At 42.5% G+C, this 17,965-nt stretch overlaps 1 protein-coding gene across 1 annotated transcript in view; it reads right to left on the reverse strand.

Moving 5' to 3' along the window:
• Positions 1-15,870: 15,870 nt before the first annotated feature.
• LOC117523810 (fibroblast growth factor receptor 2-like) overlaps positions 15,871-17,965 on the reverse strand; it is a 130,280-nt gene continuing 128,185 nt past the window's right edge. The window contains 1 exon segment of the mRNA XM_034185419.1: positions 15,871-17,365. Coding sequence (XP_034041310.1) covers positions 17,201-17,365 — 165 coding nt within the window. The 3' untranslated portion in view covers positions 15,871-17,200.

Here is a 17,965-nt window from a genome sequence, read left to right on the forward strand (position 1 = left end):
GATGTTAAAATCGCCCACTATAATTATCTTATCTGAGCTAAGCACTAAGTCAGACAAAAGGTCTGAAAATTCACAGAGAAACTCACAGTAACGACCAGGTGGACGATAGATAATAACAAATAAAACTGGTTTTTGGGACTTCCAATTTGGATGGACAAGACTAAGAGTCAAGCTTTCAAATGAATTAAAGCTCTGTCTGGGTTTTTGATTAATTAATAAGCTGGAATGGAAGATTGCTGCTAATCCTCCGCCCCGGCCCGTGCTACGAGCATTCTGACAGTTAGTGTGACTCGGGGGTGTTGACTCATTTAAACTAACATATTCATCCTGCTGTAACCAGGTTTCTGTAAGGCAGAATAAATCAATATGTTGATCAATTATTATATAATTTACCAACAGGGACTTAGAAGAGAGAGACCTAATGTTTAATAGACCACATTTAACTGTTTTAGTCTGTGGTGCAGTTGAAGGTGCTATATTATTTTTTCTTTTTGAATTTTTATGCTTAAATAGATTTTTGCTGGTTATTGGTAGACTGGGAGCAGGCACCGTCTCTACGGGGATGGGGTAATGAGGGGATGGCAGGGGGAGAGAAGCTGCAGAGAGGTGTGTAAGACTACAACTCTGCTTCCTGGTCCCAACCCTGGATAGTCACGGTTTGGAGGATTTAAGAATTTCTAGATTTCTAGAAATGAGAGCTGCTCCATCCAAAGTGGGATGGATGCCGTCTCTCCTAACAAGACCAGGTTTTCCCCAGAAGCTTTGCCAACTATCTATGAAGCCCACCTCATTTTTTGGACACCACTCAGACAGCCAGTAATTCAAGGAGAACATGCGGCTAAACATGTCACTCCCGGTCTGATTGGGGAGGGGCCCAGAGAAAACTACAGAGTCCGACATTGTTTTTGCAAAGTTACACACCGATTTAATGTTAATTTTATGTGTGTGTGTGTGTGTGTGTACGTATATGTGGCTGTGTGTGTATGTATATAAAATGGCTGTGACGCTAAATGCGCTCTGATTGGCTGATTACAATTGGATATTTTCCCATATTGGACTGGTTACCATGACAACTGGTCCGTAATGAGTATTTTCATTACAAACCAGGAAGATAAATACCAAAATCAGACATGACCGTAGTTGATAAATATCTGAACAGCATCAGAAAAAACACACAGATTGAAAGCTTACCAGCTAATGACCGGCCCATCTGTTCTTGAAATTTGGGGTTCCACAGGGGTCGTCTTAGGCCCCCTACTTTTGTCCTTTTATATAGCACCCCTTGGGCACATATTGTGGCATTTTAGGATTACCTTTCATTGCTGTGCTGATGATACTCAGTTATACATGCCGATAACTGTTGGTAATCTTATCCACATAAAATCCTTAGAATGGTTGGATGGATGAGATTTATTGTCATTACACGAGTGCAACAACAACGGGATTATGTCCACAGTCAAATTACCACAGACAAGATACAGCAATTAATCCACAATTATTACTTGTTTACCGTAATAATGGCACACATCAGAATTAAGACAACACATATACATTTGACACTGTTTATGTGCACTAAACGTGAAACAGTCCATTTTTTGAATTGAGGTGATATGAGTGTGGGGGAGCCACAGCAACATGTAGTCGCACTGCCGCCAGCTTGGGGGGGGGGACCGACAGCAGCTAAAACTGCGCAGCACCATGGAGGGGGAAAGGAGTGGCGTGAGCGGGGGCCGGGATTGGTTGTGGGATGAGGACAAGAGGGGGTAGGGGAGAGTTGGTAGCATGCTTTCAGTCTCTGTCCGTGTGTGAGTCAAATGAGTCAGTTTCTGTCCGTGTGTGCTGGAGTTGGAGAAGAAGGCAGCCGAATGTTCACCAAGGCCATAGAAATTCTTCGGGAGGAAAACAATGGGGCATTTTGTCCTTCAGAGGCTGATAAGCCTGCCATGTTTATGGTTGAGCAGTGAAAACCACCTTTGCAGCTTCACATGAACAACCAGATCCAATTATGAATATTCCCTGGTGTGCATTTGCTCTGAGACGTTATCCATTCTGCGTCTGAGTTCAAGGATTATAGCGCAGTCTGATAATGTATCGCCTTGCCCAACTCATTAATCATGATGGACAAGTGAGGGGTCGTGGTTCTGGTGGCAGCCGTCATGCCAATTTTCCGGTAGGTCAGGGCAGCACATAAACCAATAAGCCAGTAAACCAATAAGTACCAGCCCTCCTACAATGAAACCAAATATAAATAAATCCTTGACGTCCTCCACAGAGAATGGAGCAAAGCATGCAACACGCCAAGTCTCCTAGGAGCCAAGAACATAGCCCGCAGGGTAGGTTCCATCTGGGTACGCAGGGTCCCCCAGCCCTGATTTCCTTGTTGAAAAAATGGTGTCAATAGTGTTCAGAGAGAATTCACAGTCTGGTGAAGTAGGGGACTTGAAGGTTGGAGCAGAGATAGAGGACAGAGGAGGAGATGTGACCGCCCTCGCTGGAGTCCCAAGCAGAAGATTGCCTTGCATCAACGAAAAGCTGAATGTCTAGTAATTTCCTACTTTTAAACTCTGTTAAGACTGAAATGATGGTTCTTAGTCCAGTACATCAATTTGACCAGCTAAAGCTTAGCCTAGGCTCGTGACAAAGTGAGGAAACTTGATCCTACATTGTCCTTTGACCTACACATTAGAAATATTATGAGTACTGGTTTCTTCTACTTGTGAAATATAGCAAAGATTTGTCCTATCCTGTCTATGGCTGATGCTGAGACTCTGATTCATGCATTTGTCTCTTCTAGATTGAACTACGGCAATGTTCTATTTTCTGGTTTACCGCAGTCCAGCATGAGGGGTCTCCAATTGGTTCCAAATGCTGCTGGCAGACTTTTGACAGGAATCAGAAAGTTTGACCACATTATACCCATTTTGACATCTCTTCACTGGCTTCCTGTCCCCATCAGATCAGATTTTAAGGTTCTATTTCAATTTCAATTTCATTTAATTTATGTAGTGCCAAATCACAACAGAGTTGCCTCAAGGCACTTCACACAAGTAAGATCTAACATTACCAACCCCAGAGTAACAGTGGTAAGGAAAAACTCTCTCTGAGGAAGAAACGTCAAGCAGACCAGTCTCAAAGGGGTGACCCTCTGCTTGGGCCATGCTACAGACATAAATTATAGAACAATTCACAAAATTAATATACAGGAAATGCTGTTGTGCACAGGACAGGAGGGTCGCCAGCACAAATACAACACCCATCTCTGGATGGAGCCGCACCTTAAACAGAGAGAAAAACAGAATCAGGCATCAGAAAGACAAGAAATACTGTATCATTTGTCAGCATTAAACAACAACAAAACAGAAGAAATGCTAAGGTGATCGCCGGCCACTTGCCCTAAGCTTCACTAAAAGACCCAGAATTTAGGTAAAGTTGAGGCCACGGCAAACTCTGTTTCCTAATAAAATTAATTAAAAGCATAAAAGAGTAAAACAAAACTATACCAGTATGCTAGCCATACGAAAGGGAAAATCAGTGCGTCTTAAGTCTGGACTTGAAAGTCTCCACAGAATCTGACTGTTTTATTGATGATATTCCAGATCATTCCACAGAGCAGGGGCATAATAAGAGAAAGCTCTATGACCTGCAGACTTCTTATTCACCCTAGGGACACAAAGTAGTCCTGCACCCTGAGAATGCAAAGCCCGGGCCGGTACGTAAGGTTTAATTAGGTCAGCTAGGTAGGGAGGTACCAGTCTGTGAACAATTTTATAGACTAGTAGTAGAACCTTAAAATCTGATCTCACTGGGACAGGAAACCAGTGAAGGGATGCCAAAATGGGTGTAATGTGGTTGAACTTTCTGCTTCGTGTCAAAAGTCTGGCTGCAGCATTTTGAACCAACTGTAGAGCCCAAATGCTAGACTGAGGTAAACCAGAAAATAGAACATAGCATTAGTCCAATCTAGAAGAGATAAATGCATGGATCAGGGTCTCAGCATCAGCCATAGACAGGATGGGACAAATCTTCGCTATATTTCACAGGTGGAAGAAAGCAGTCCTCGTAATATTTCTAATTTGGAGGTCAAAGGACAATGTAGGATCAAAAATTACCCTAAGGTTCCTCACTTTGTCAGCGTGATGTATGACACACGAGCCTAGGCTAAGTATTAACTGGTCAAATTGATGCAGATGTCTAACTGGACCAAGAACCATCATTTCAGTCTTATCAGAGTTTAAAAGTAGGAAATTTCTAGACATCCAGCTTCTCACTGATGCAAGGCAATCTTCTAAGGATTTTATATGAACAAGATTACCAGCAGTTATTGGCATGTATAACTGAGTATCATCAGCGTAGCAGTGAAAGGTAATCCCAAAACGCTGCAATATGTGCCCAAGGGGTGCTATATAAAGGGAGAAAAGCAGGGGGCCTAAGACGGCCCCCTATGGAACCCCAAATTTAATGTCACTAAGGTTAGAGGTAGTGTTACTGTACAAAACACAGTGAGAACGACTGGTCAAGTATGACGTCAGCCATGCAATGGCACTCCCAGTAATCCCAAAATGATTCTCCAGCCTATCAAGTAGAATATGATGACCCATGGTATCAAATGCAGCACTGAGATCTGACAGCACCAGAACCGTAGTGGTGTCCAAATCCATTGTTAGCAGAAGATCATTCACCATTTTAGTGAGAGTCATCTCTGTGGAATGATATTTTCTAAAAGCAGACTGCAGTGGCTCAGAGATTATTCTCAGTAAGATAGTCCACGAGCTACCGTGACACCACTTTTCCAGAATTTTAGAGCAAAATGATAGATTTGATGTCGGCCGATAGTTTTTCAATACACTAGGGTCAAGATTACATTTCTTAAGTAATGGTTTAATCACTGCAGATTTTAAACATTTAAGAACAGATCCACAAGTTAAAGAAAGATTAATCATTTCCAGCATAGTCAGTTTTGTTGATATAAGGATCAAATAAGCAGGTTGTGCTTTTTGTTGACATTACGAGTTTTGTCAGCATGCCTAGTGAGATACTATCAAATTCTGTAAATCTAGGTAATACCTCAGTAATGGTGCCCACCTCAATAGCAGGGTGTGGTGGCTGGGTTAAGGCATGCTGGGATATGTTTAACCTCATATCTTATATTTCTTCTCAAAGCAATCCAGGAAATCTTGTGCTGTAAAAAGAGTGCGAACTACAGGTGGTTGTCCATGAATAAGTATTGCCACCGTGTTGAACCTTGAGTTATGCTTGTTTTTGTTGATCAAATCAGAGTAATACGTCCGCTTTGTAGCCAATAATGCATGCTTATAGTCTAAGATAACATCATGCCACGCAAGGTGGAATACTTCTAATTTTTAACAACGCCATTTCCGTTCTAGACCTCTTGCCTTATGCTTGAGGTCACCCAGGTAATCATGGAACCAAGGTGACTGTGATTTGGGGAGCGTGGTTTTAACACAGGTGGCGCAATCATGTCGAGTGTAGTTTTGAGCACTGAGTTTAAACTATCCACAAGTCTGTCTACTAATTGGGTATTTGCCAAATGTGAAGCTAAGACATCAGGCAGTCTAGCTTTGAGTTCAGTCTTAGTTGAGGAGTTGATGCATCACCGTAATGATATATAAGGTTGTTGTTCCACTAAACACTGCAGCAAAACTGTAAACTTAATAAGTGAGTGATCAGAGACCACTGATGTAAGAGGCATGATGTGAGGTGAGACTGGGCTGGATTTGGCGCTATATAAATGAAATAAATTAAATCTGTTAGCAAGTTCTTCAAGGAGGTGAAGAAAGCAAATGAGCCCAACACCATTAGCAGCATATTCGGGTGATATTGTAAGTCTGCGTGTTTAGTTTATATATATATATATATATATATATATATATATATATATATATATATATATATATAATAAACGAATTATTATCCTCGCTGACACTTCCGTACTTACACTTTGGTTGGATATTTTCTCATACAGATCTCTCACTCTGTTAATAATCGTTTAATATACACACATTTTCTAGACCAGCATACTCCAATTAAGGGTGACGGGGGAGCTGGAGCCTAACCCAGCAGTCATTGGGTGTGAGGTAGGGCACCAGTCTGCTGCAGGACCACATATAGACAAACAAACAGTATTCATTCAATTTCTGCTGCTGATCTGGCTCTGGGTCGCAGTAGCAGTAGATAAATCAGCTGATCCAACACTTCCCTTTCCTTGGCCAAGTCCTTTAACTCTTCCTGGGGGATTCCACAGTGTTCCGATGCCACCTAGTAAATATACACCCTCCAGTATGTCTTCCCCATGGCCTCCTGCCAGTTGGACATGCCTGGAAGACCTCCCTAGGGAGCCCCACCAGAGAGCATTCTCACCAAATACCCAAGCCACCTCAGATGGCTCCTTTCAATGCAAAGCAGCAGTGGATATTCAAGCTTCAAACCCTGTCCTTGAGTTTAAACTCTCATGCCTAATGGAGGAACCTCATTTTTGCTGCTTGTACCTGTGACCTTGTTTTTTCAGTCATCACCTACAGCTCAAGACCATAGAAGATAAGAGTGTAAACTGACTGGTAACGCAACAGCAATGCCTTCTGCTTCAGCTCTATCTATCTATCTATCTGTGAAAAGTTGGGATCAACACAAGTGAAGTCAGTTTTAATGATTTTGATAAAACATTAATGTAGATAGGCGGTGTACACCCTGGACAGGACACCAGTCTGTCGCAGGGTGGACCCCTGCAGGGTAAAAATCAGTAGAAGCACATTAGTAAATTTGAGAGGCTGCCGCTATCTGTCAGACATAGTAATAGATTGACTGTAATTAACTTACTTCAGATTAGATCAATCAGATGACCGCACTGCTGAATTCAATCTCTTCTGATTAGAAATAAGAGGAATCAATGAGAATATGTATGAGTGTGTGATCACAGACTGAGACACAGCATTATGACCATGAGATACATGTTCGTTAACAAAATTACTTTGACTAAGTAAGGATAGCTCAGCTCGAAAGCTGAATGCGATGAGCTTTTGTCAGTGTTTTTAAGTCATTGTAACCCCCCCCCACACACACACACACACACCCAAAATGCAACAAGTTTACCATAATTGTTGAAATTCATTCTGTCGGTAATCTTCCATGTGTAATATAAAGAATCAGTGTTCAACCACAACACGGTTTTCCCTGCACTTGACAGCAAAACTAGATGAGCAGGTGAGTGAATAAATTAATCCATCCCGGCTAGTGCATGTGAACAACACAAAAGCAATAAATGTTATCATCTTGTAATTCAGCAAATTTAAAAAAAAATGTAAAAAAAATTACAATGAGGCGGCCCACACAACAGATAGCTCAGTAGTAAAGTTTCTGACTGGCAACCAGAGCTTTTGGAAAGCACAGGTTCGAATCCTGTGGGTGACATGTATTGTTTAATTTTTTAATTTTCACAGCAGCTGCGCGATGTGGCTACACATCGCACTGCTACTCGCACTGTGTTCCTGCGTGCACGAAACCGCTGCAACATGTATTTTTGTTTTATTTTTTATCCTGCACCTGCTGGCACTGTTTTCCTGCATGCACGAACCATTGCACCGGCATCGTGCATGCCTGGCCATCGGTGCGATGTTTTGTGGTGCACTCATACGAGCTGTTCCGATGGGAGTTGCCCTGAGTTGTACATATTCACATTATGTGTGAAGGGGCCCTTAGAGACAGTGGCACTAACAAAAAGACAGGAGGCAGAGCTGGAGGTGACAGAGCTGTGAGATTGTGATTCTCTTTGAAAGTGTTGAGAATGGACAGGATTAGGAATGAACATATCAGAGGGACAGCTCAGGTGGGACAGTTTGGATGGAGATCTTGCAGTCCGTCAGCTCTGTGGGTGACTACCTGGGTCCGGTCTTTATCATCAGTTCATCCTCGCTCTCTGGATCTTGTTTCCACATCATCATCCAGCCTGGAGCTTTCTGTTCATCATCCTTGGTTCTGGTTCCATTGCACTGCAGCTCCCTGTTTCAACAGCAGCCCAGTCTGGGTCTCCACACTCCAGGCCTGCTCAACATCTCCAAATTCTGTTGCACATTTGCACATTCCTGTACAATAAATCCTGTTCAATTTTTCCGTTCAGCCTCACATATTTTGGGCCCTCAATTCTGTTTGGGTTTCAGCCGTTACAGGAGTTTCTGGCCAACATCATGGATCCAGTGGGAGCAGACCTAATCCAGCGGCTGCTGGAGAATCGTCTTTTTGTCAAAGCAGAGAAATGTGAGTTCCACCAGCACACAGTCTCTTTCCTTGGTTTTATCATTTCCCACAACTCCATCAAACTGGACCCAGCAAAAGTCACTGCTGTCACTGCATGGCCGGTCACCTCATCCCATAAACAACTCCAACAATTTCTGGGCTTCGCCAATTTCTACTGCAGGTTCATTAGGAACTATAGCCAGGATTTGTATCACTTCCTGTTCCGGAGCACAGCGGTGTTTTGCTGTATCTGTTAGCTGTTTAATCTGCGCAGTTAGATTGATCTAGTTAACTAGATAACGATTTGTTTCACAGTGTAATCTTCACGTGCCTTAACTAAAGCACTCCCTCTGCTGAATCACCTCTAAATTATTTACACATTATTCACTTTGTGTGTTTTTAGGAATCCGCTAGCTTAGCGCAGCTACTAGCTCTTAGCCGGTTTAGCATGGCGGCTTCTCCTGTCTCTCCCGCACTTTTCTGCTCTGGGTGTGAAATGTTTAGTTATTCCTCGGCCTCCTTTAGCAGTAACGGTACGTGTAATAAGTGTAGGTTATTCGTAGCTTTGGAGGCCAGGCTGGGCGAATTGGAGACTCGGCTCCGCACCGTGGAAAATTCTACAGCTAGCCAGGCCCCTGTAGTCGGTGCGGACCAAGGTAGCTTAGCCGCCGTTAGTTTCCCTCTGGCAGATCCCGAGCAGCCGGGAAAGCAGGCCGACTAGGTGACTGTGAGGAGGAAGCATAGCCCTAAACAGAAGCCCCGTGTACACCGCCAACCCGTTCACATTTCTAACCATTTTTCCCCACTCGACGACACACCCGCCGAGGATCAAACTCTGGTTATTGGCGACTCTGTTTTGAGAAATGTGAAGTTAGCGACACCAGCAACCATAGTCAATCGTCTTCCGGGGGCCAGAGCAGGCGACATTGAAGGAAATTTGAAACTGCTGGCTAAGGCTAAGCGTAAATTTGGTAAGATTGTAATTCACGTCGGCAGTAATGACACCCGGTTACGCCAATCGGAGGTCACTAAAATTAACATTGAATCGGTGTGTAACTTTGCAAAAACAATGTCGGACTCTGTAGTTTTCTCTGGGCCCCTCCCCAATCGGACCAGGAGTGACATGTTTAGCCGCATGTTCTCCTTGAATTGCTGGCTGTCTGAGTGGTGTCCAAAAATTGAGGTGGGCTTCATAGATAATTGGCAAAGCTTCTGGGGAAAACCTGGTCTTGTTAGGAGAGACGGCATCCATCCCACTTTGGATGGAGCAGCTCTCATTTCTAGAAATCTGGCCAATTTTCTTAAATCCTCCAAACCGTGACTATCCAGGGTTGGGACCAGGAAGCAGAGTTGTAGTCTTACACACCTCTCTGCAGCTTCTCTCCCCCTGCCATCCCCTCATTACCCCATCCCCGTAGAGACGGTGCCTGCTCCCAGACCACCAATAACCAGCAAAAATCTATTTAAGCATAAAAATTCAAAAAGAAAAAATAATATAGCACCTTCAACTGCACCACAGACTAAAACAGTTAAATGTGGTCTATTAAACATTAGGTCTCTCTCTTCTAAGTCCCTGTTAGTAAATGATATAATAATTGATCAACATATTGATTTATTCTTCCTTACAGAAACCTGGTTACAGCAGGATGAATATGTTAGTTTAAATGAGTCAACTCCCCCGAGTCACACTAACTGCCAGAATGCTCATAGCACGGGCCGAGGCGGAGGATTAGCAGCAATCTTCCACTCCAGCTTATTAATTAATCTAAAAACCCAGACAGAGCTTTAATTCATTTGAAAGCTTGACTCTTAGTCTTGTCCATCCAAATTGGAAGTCCCAAAAACCAGTTTTATTTGTTATTATCTATCGTCCACCTGGTCGTTACTGTGAGTTTCTCTGTGAATTTTCAGACCTTTTGTCTGACTTAGTGCTTAGCTCAGATAAGATAATTATAGTGGGCGATTTTAACATCCACACAGATGCTGAGAATGACAGCCTCAACACTGCATTTAATCTATTATTAGACTCAGTTGGCTTTGCTCAAAATGTAAATGAGTCCACCCACCACTTTAATCATATCTTAGATCTTGTTCTGACTTATGGTATGGAAATTGAAGACTTAACAGTATTCCCTGAAAACTCCCTTCTGTCTGATCATTTCTTAATAACATTTACATTTACTCTGATGGACTACCCAGCAGTGGGGAATAAGTTTCATTACACTAGAAGTCTTTCAGAAAGCGCTGTAACTAGGTTTAAGGATATGATTCCTTCTTTATGTTCTCTAATGCCTGACTCCGTGGTATAACTCACAAACTCGCAGCTTAAAGCAGATAACCCGTAAGTTGGAGAGGAAATGGCGTCTCACTAATTTAGAAGATCTTCACTTAGCCTGAAAAAGCCCTCCATAAAGCTAGGACATCTTACTACTCATCACTAATTGAAGAAAATAAGAACAACCCCAGGTTTCTTTTCAGCACTGTAGCCAGGCTGACAAAGAGTCAGAGCTCTATTGAGCCGAGTATTCCTTTAACTTTAACTAGTAATGACTTCATGACTTTCTTTGCTAATAAAATTTTAACTATTAGAGAAAAAATTACTCATAACCATCCCAAAGACGTATCATTATCTTTGGCTGCTTTCAGTGATGCCGGTATTTGGTTAGACTCTTTCTCTCAGATTGTTCTGTCTGAGTTATTTTCATTAGTTACTTCATCCAAACCATCAACATGTCTATTAGACCCCATTCCTACCAGGCTGCTCAAGGAAGCCCTACCATTATTTAATGCTTTGATCTTAAATATGATCAATCTATCTTTATTAGTTGGCTATGTACCACAGGCTTTTAAGGTGGCAGTAATTAAACCATTGCTTAAAAAGCCATCACTTGACCCAGCTATCTTAGCTAATTATAGGCCAATCTCCAACCTTCCTTTTCTCTCAAAAATTCTTGAAAGGGTAGTTGTAAAACAGCTAACTGATCATCTGCAGAGGAATGGTCTATTTGAAGAGTTTCAGTCAGGTTTTAGAATTCATCATAGTACAGAAACAGCATTAGTGAAGGTTACAAATGATCTTCTTATGGCCTCGGACAGTGGACTCATCTCTGTGCTTGTTCTGTTAGACCTCAGTGCTGCTTTTGATACTGTTGACCATAAAATTTTATTACAGAGATTAGAGCATGCCATAGGTATTAAAGGCACTGCGCTGCGGTGGTTTGAATCATATTTATCTAATAGATTACAATTTGTTCATGTAAATGGGGAATCTTCTTCACAGACTAAGGTTAATTATGGAGTTCCACAAGGTTCTGTGCTAGGACCAATTTTATTCACTTTATACATGCTTCCCTTAGGCAGTATTATTAGACGGCATTGCTTAAATTTTCATTGTTACGCAGATGATAAAGACATAAAGACATGGATGACCTCTAATTTTCTGCTTTTAAACTCAGATAAAACTGAAGTTATTGTACTTGGCCCCACAAATCTTAGAAACATGGTGTCTAACCAGATCCTTACTCTCGATGGCATTACCCTGACCTCTAGTAATACTGTGAGAAATCTTGGAGTCATTTTTGATCAGGATATGTCATTCAAAGCGCATATTAAACAAATACTCGTATGTAGGACTGCTTTTTTGCATTTACGCAATATCTCTAAAATTAGAAAGGTCTTGTCTCAGAGTGATGCTGAAAAACTAATTCATGCATTTATTTCCTCTAGGCTGGACTATTGTAATTCATTATTATCAGGTTGTCCTAAAAGTTCCCTGAAAAGCCTTAGTTAATTCAAAATGCTGCAGCTAGAGTACTAACGGGGACTAGAAGGAGAGAGCATATCTCACCCATATTGGCCTCTCTTCATTGGCTTCCTGTTAATTCTAGAATAGAATTTAAAATTCTTCTTCTTACTTATAAGGTTTTGAATAATCAGGTCCCATCTTATCTTAGGGACCTCGTAGTACCATATCACCCCAATAGAGCGCTTCGCTCTCAGACTGCAGGCTTACTTGTAGTTCCTAGGGTTTGTAAGAGTAGAATGGGAGGCAGAGCCTTCAGCTTTCAGGCTCCTCTCCTGTGGAACCAGCTCCCAATTCAGATCAGGGAGACAGACACCCTCTCTACTTTTAAGATTAGGCTTAAAACTTTCCTTTTTGCTAAAGCTTATAGTTAGGACTGGATCAGGTGACCCTGAACCATCCCTTAGTTATGCTGCTATAGACTTAGACTGCTGGGGGGTTCCCATGATGCACTGAGTGTTTCTTTCTCTTTTTGCTCTGTATGCACCACTCTGCATTTAATCATTAGTGATTGATCTCTGCTCCCCTCCACAGTTTTTCCTTCCCACTGTCGCCAAGTGCTTGCTCACAGGGGGTCGTTTTGACTGTTGGGGTTTTTACATAATTATTGCATGGCCTTGCCTTACAATATAAAGCGCCTTGGGGCAACTGTTTGTTGTGATTTGGCGCTATATAAATAAAATTGATTGATTGATTGATAGCCAGATTGCATTCCCACTCACAGCATTAACATCATCACATTTCTCTGCATTTCTCTGCCTAAAACAGTTTCTCCACAGTTTCTTCTCACTCAACCGGATCCGGATCACCAGTTTGTAGTGGAGGTTGATGCTTCTGACACAGGCATAAGGGTGGTGCTTTCCCAGAGTGCTGAGGGCAACAGCCGACTGCATCCCTGCGCTTTTTATTCGTGGCATCTGACTCCCACTGAACAGAACTATGATGTTGGGAACCAGGAACTCCTGGTGGTTAAGGAGGCTCTGGCTGAATGGAGGCACTGGCTGGAGGGGGCCAAAGTTCCATTTGTGGTATGGGCCGAACACTTGGAATACATCCAAACCACAAAAAAGATTGAACTCCTGGCAAGCCAGGTGGTCCCTGTTCTTTGGACAGTTAAATTTCACACTCATCTACACACCTGGTAGTAAGAATGGAAAACCAGATGCCCTGTTGCACCAGTTCGACTCCCCAGACCCAGCTGTGACTCCTGATCACATCCCTTCCCGGTCCATGATTGTGGGGCTGCTTACCTGAGATGTTGAGAGAGTCATCCAGGAGGTTTTGGACCGTCATACTGACCCCAGAGGAGGACCTCCCGGATGGCTTTTGGTTCCACCTGCAGCCAGGTCCAAGGTCCTTCATTGTTGCTCTGCAGCTTCATTCAGTAGTTTCATGATGAAGTGGTATAGAGGAGGATTTTCTTAAAAGAAGACCTGAAAGTTTAGCAACAAATTTCCAGAAGGTACATCTGAAATGCAAGCCTAGAGTTGATCTGTTGGTGAAGAAATATCCTTCTCCGCCCTACTCCACTGTGAAGCTAAGAGTGGTGATGCACTCTAAAACATTGCAGCTGCTTTTAGTTATGTCCACTTGTTAACTCTCTTTAACATAAAGAGATCTTACAAGTTTTGGATGTTGAACTCAACTTTACAAGTTGAGTTGAGTTGTTAAGCCGCACAGGGAGAGGGATGGGAGCATTGCCTCGGGGCCCAGGTCTGTATCCACACATTCAGTCGATGGTACTCCTAAAAAGTTAGGGTGGGGGAAAATTAAATTATTTTTCTCATAACCTACCTGAGAGTACCGACTCCCCAATGATGGCTCCGATGCACTGGTCCAACTCGGACAGCTTTTGGGTGTCTGTTCCCCCTCCAGTCCGCTGCATCTCCTTTGAGGATTTTAAGATTATTTTTTGGTGTTGGATTTTCTTTTTCATCTCCTTGGTGGTGTGTCCTTCTCTGGATACTGTATTCACTGCATGTGTGACAGCCTCCCATGCTTGGTTTTTTTTTTTTTTTTTTTTTTTGGCATTGGTGTAACGTGCACTGAGGCTACTGAATAGAATGTTCTTCCTTTGGCTGATTTCCTGCAGCAGTACCTCCACTACTGAACTGCCAAAGTTTTTTTTTTTCTCTCTCTCATGCCCTTTTATGGGCATTGATGGGCTGTTACTTATGCTAATCATATGTTAATTAGGCTCACCAGGCACAGGATTGCACTTTAGGAGGAGATGGGATTCATCAATTTAAGAACACAGCTGCAAACAATTCTGCGGGTTAAAAACATGTTGATGAATCTGACAGTTTTTTTTTAAGAACCTTCTTAGGGACATTTTAAGAAGGAATATAAGAGGTTCTTAAGAAGATATTGGTGAATGAGGTCCAATGAGAGGTGTCACTGGCTACAAACTACAGGCTCCAAATTCAGCCCCAAAGCTGCCAGTTTGAGGCCAATGATTTACATAGTCAAACTTTTGATGTTTGGTGGTTCAGTTTTTCATTTCCCACACTGATCTTGACACAAGTCTTCAGATTTCTCCAGAGATATGTTGTGTGCTGGGGTGTTTGGCTGGCTTGGTTTTTGTTTTCTGTTTCTCCCACCAGGTGGTATGCATTCAGGACTGAGTGGCTGAGCATCAGGACCTCACCCTGAACACCTGAGGCTTGTTTTCACGTGCAGGTCATCAGGACTCACAGCTGTGGTGTATTTTGTCTTGATCAGAGATTGCTGCATTTAAACCTTGAATGCACAGTGTGTGATTGCCAGAGACTCGACCTTGTGAGCAGACGTGTGAGATTGACGTCAGGAGAACAATCTCACCATCACGGACGCAGAGACCGCTCCAGGTTTGACGCCACAGTCTGTGAAGGAGGATTGGGTGAGGTCTCACGCTCTTCAGCACACTTCCTGAGGTAATTCGGTTTTTGGTGACTTTTATGAAGTAATGACAGTGGATTAGGTGTCCCTCACACCTTGTGTTAGTGAGCTGTCACGTTATGCTAATTGTCTAATCAGCTTCTGCTGCAGTGGAGATTTGAACTGAGTTGTTCTGTGCCTGCAGGGTAAGAAGCTGATGTATAGATTTAAGCCAGGAAGTGTTTGCTGATTGCATGCACCTTTGAGTTGTGTCTCTCTGTGTGGAGTTAGACTCACCTCATGTTTTCTTTCTTCACAGACTTGGTTTGTCGCGGCCACCTGGGGGGTGTCGGCGGGGTCCCTGGGTCCGAACTGCTGTGGCTCCGGACCGTTTCCGCTGTTGAGAGCGCGCCGTGTTTCCACCTCACCAGACCGTGGACTTTTTAGTTGTTTAGCACTGCACACACTGTTATCAATCAATCAATCAATTTTTTTATATAGCGCCAAATCACAACAAACAGTTGCCCCAAGGCGCTTTATATTGTAAGGCAAGGCCATACAATAATTATGTAAAACCCCAACGGTCAAAACGACCCCCTGTGAGCAAGCACTTGGCTACAGTGGGAAGGAAAAACTCCCTTTTAACAGGAAGAAACCTCCAGCAGAACCAGGCTCAGGGAGGGGCAGTCTTCTGCTGGGACTGGTTGGGGCTGAGGGAGAGAACCAGGAAAAAGACATGCTGTGGAGGGGAGCAGAGATCGATCACTAATGATTAAATGCAGAGTGGTGAATTTATGTTTATTAAATTCTGTTATCTTTTGAACCGTGCTCTGCTTATTTTATGCTGGGTCCTTTCAAACGCTGGGTCGGTGCTCCGACCACGTCCGAAACATAACAAGATATTTCTGACAATCACAGTGCAGCTTTAAGACAAAAGAAGATGGAGACAAAGCTTTGTATTCTTCTTACAGCTTTTATTCCACAAATGTGATCTGAACACTTGCAAAAAAAAAAAAAAAAAAAAAAAAAAAAAAGTTGGTCCAGTAAAAAAAACAAACAAACAAAAAACCCACAAGTGATTTAATACTTTTTGTTGCAGCTTTCATTTCTGTCGGTAGTTATCTCCCAAATGATCTCTTTCAATCATGTACAAACATCCAGACATCAGCCACTGTTCTTAATGCTAAGGAAGAATAAAATGACTGGATTGAAACAGCTTAAACATCTACATAAGAGAGATTAGCTGACTATAAAATGTACACTTTTTAAACGTTTTAACTTAATATTCACATTCATATATAAAACTTACAAAACTTGGATCTTTCACCTACTAAAATATGTATTTTTCTGTAGCTGCTGAAAAATCATTTTAAATTACTATAAATTTAATGGATTATTAATGTATTATCATTATGGTCATTACATTTTTGTTCTTTTGATTCATTAAAAAACATAAGTCAATAAATTAACGTGCTACCTCTGTCCCTGAAAGCCAAAAATGATCTGGGTTACTGAGTACCGAGAGTACGAATATCAAAATGGATGAAGAGAAATATCGGATACAACCTGTTAGCATTCGTCTGTCAAAGTCAAAAAAGAGGGTCCATACAAAAAATAATTCATTGTAAATATATAATATATATTTATACATATTTGAATATATTTACAAAATATACCCAGCACTATACATTATACTGTGGTTGTTTTTCCCCTCCAGAATAGCTGGGGTTTATCAAGAGAGAACAGCAACGGAAATGCAGCAATATCCCAAAATAAGCCGAGGACAGTTTGTACGAGTGCTCGCTTCTTAGTCCTGTTGTGTTTGTCCAAGTGCTTTACCAACCTTTTCCTACGTGTCTGTATCATCTCTCCCTTGTTTCTATGTTCCCATTGGTCCATACATTCCTCCCAGAGCACGCCACAGTGTGGGAGTGAGATCGCCAACAGGCAAAAACCTCCTAGTACCAATGTGAGGGTCCAGGTATCTTTTGATGTGAAGGGAGGAGGAGGAGGAGGAGTAGCAGAACCAGGAGGAGGAGGAGACTCCAGCATGTTCCCGGCAGTTAAAGAGTTCTCCTACAGGGTCCCTGTCCTCTCTGTCAGTCCTCGTGTGAGTGTTCACAGTGTGTTGTGTGTGTGGTGTGACAGCGGCACTGCCACCAGCCCAGTCCGTCTGGGTCCGTCGGTCCACCAGGAACCAGAGGAGGTGATGGGGAGGCAAGATTTTCAATGGGGGTGTCTGTGCTACGTGTGTTGGGAGAGGTGGGGTAAAATGGTGCAAAGGGGCACAGCGGCTCATGTTTTCACACTCCCGTTGATGTGCTGGTATTTGGGGAGGCAGGGCTCGTCTGGTAAGGGATCATGGGAGAACACAGAGTCGTCTCCGGAGGAGCAGGAGCTGCGTGTGTCTGGGAAGCTGGGAGAATACTGCTCTGTTGGCGTGCACAAGTCCAGATATTCCTGCAGGCAAAGTGAGAGAGAGAGGGAGGGAGAGAAAGAGAGAGAGAGGCGTGTTAGACGAGGGCTATCAATACTCAGATACTAATCAATATGTATACCTTATCACATGTCTGTCTATGTATCACGCCCCTCGTATCTGATACAGATACATCAGGGCATGATACATGAACAGACGTGAGAAGATATTTATCACATATTACAACAAAAATAAAGAACAATAATCATACACATGAATCATATAGAACAAATAAAGCTGGGCAGACACTGTACGATATTTTCAATCGTTGTAATCAGCTCCAGCTCAAACTGCAGTGCGACAAAATCACAGGGTGTAAAAGTTCAGAGCGTATGATTTATGTTCTCACACTATATGGCCTGATGCTCTGATGCAATCTGACTACTCACATTGTACGTTCAAAAACCACACATCAGACTCGTGTTTCCAGAAGCAAAACGTAAACAGAAGCTTTTTTTTCTTTTTCTTTTTTCAAACTTTATTTACATTTCTTATTTTTACAAAAACTCTCGATAGTACACATCAAAGTTAAAAAACAACAACAAAAAAAATACAAGACTTTACATGAGTTGAAGAATAAGGGG

The sequence above is a fragment of the Thalassophryne amazonica genome, chromosome 13 (assembly GCF_902500255.1).
Source record: "Thalassophryne amazonica chromosome 13, fThaAma1.1, whole genome shotgun sequence".
In the NCBI taxonomy this organism is placed as follows: domain Eukaryota; kingdom Metazoa; phylum Chordata; class Actinopteri; order Batrachoidiformes; family Batrachoididae; genus Thalassophryne; species Thalassophryne amazonica.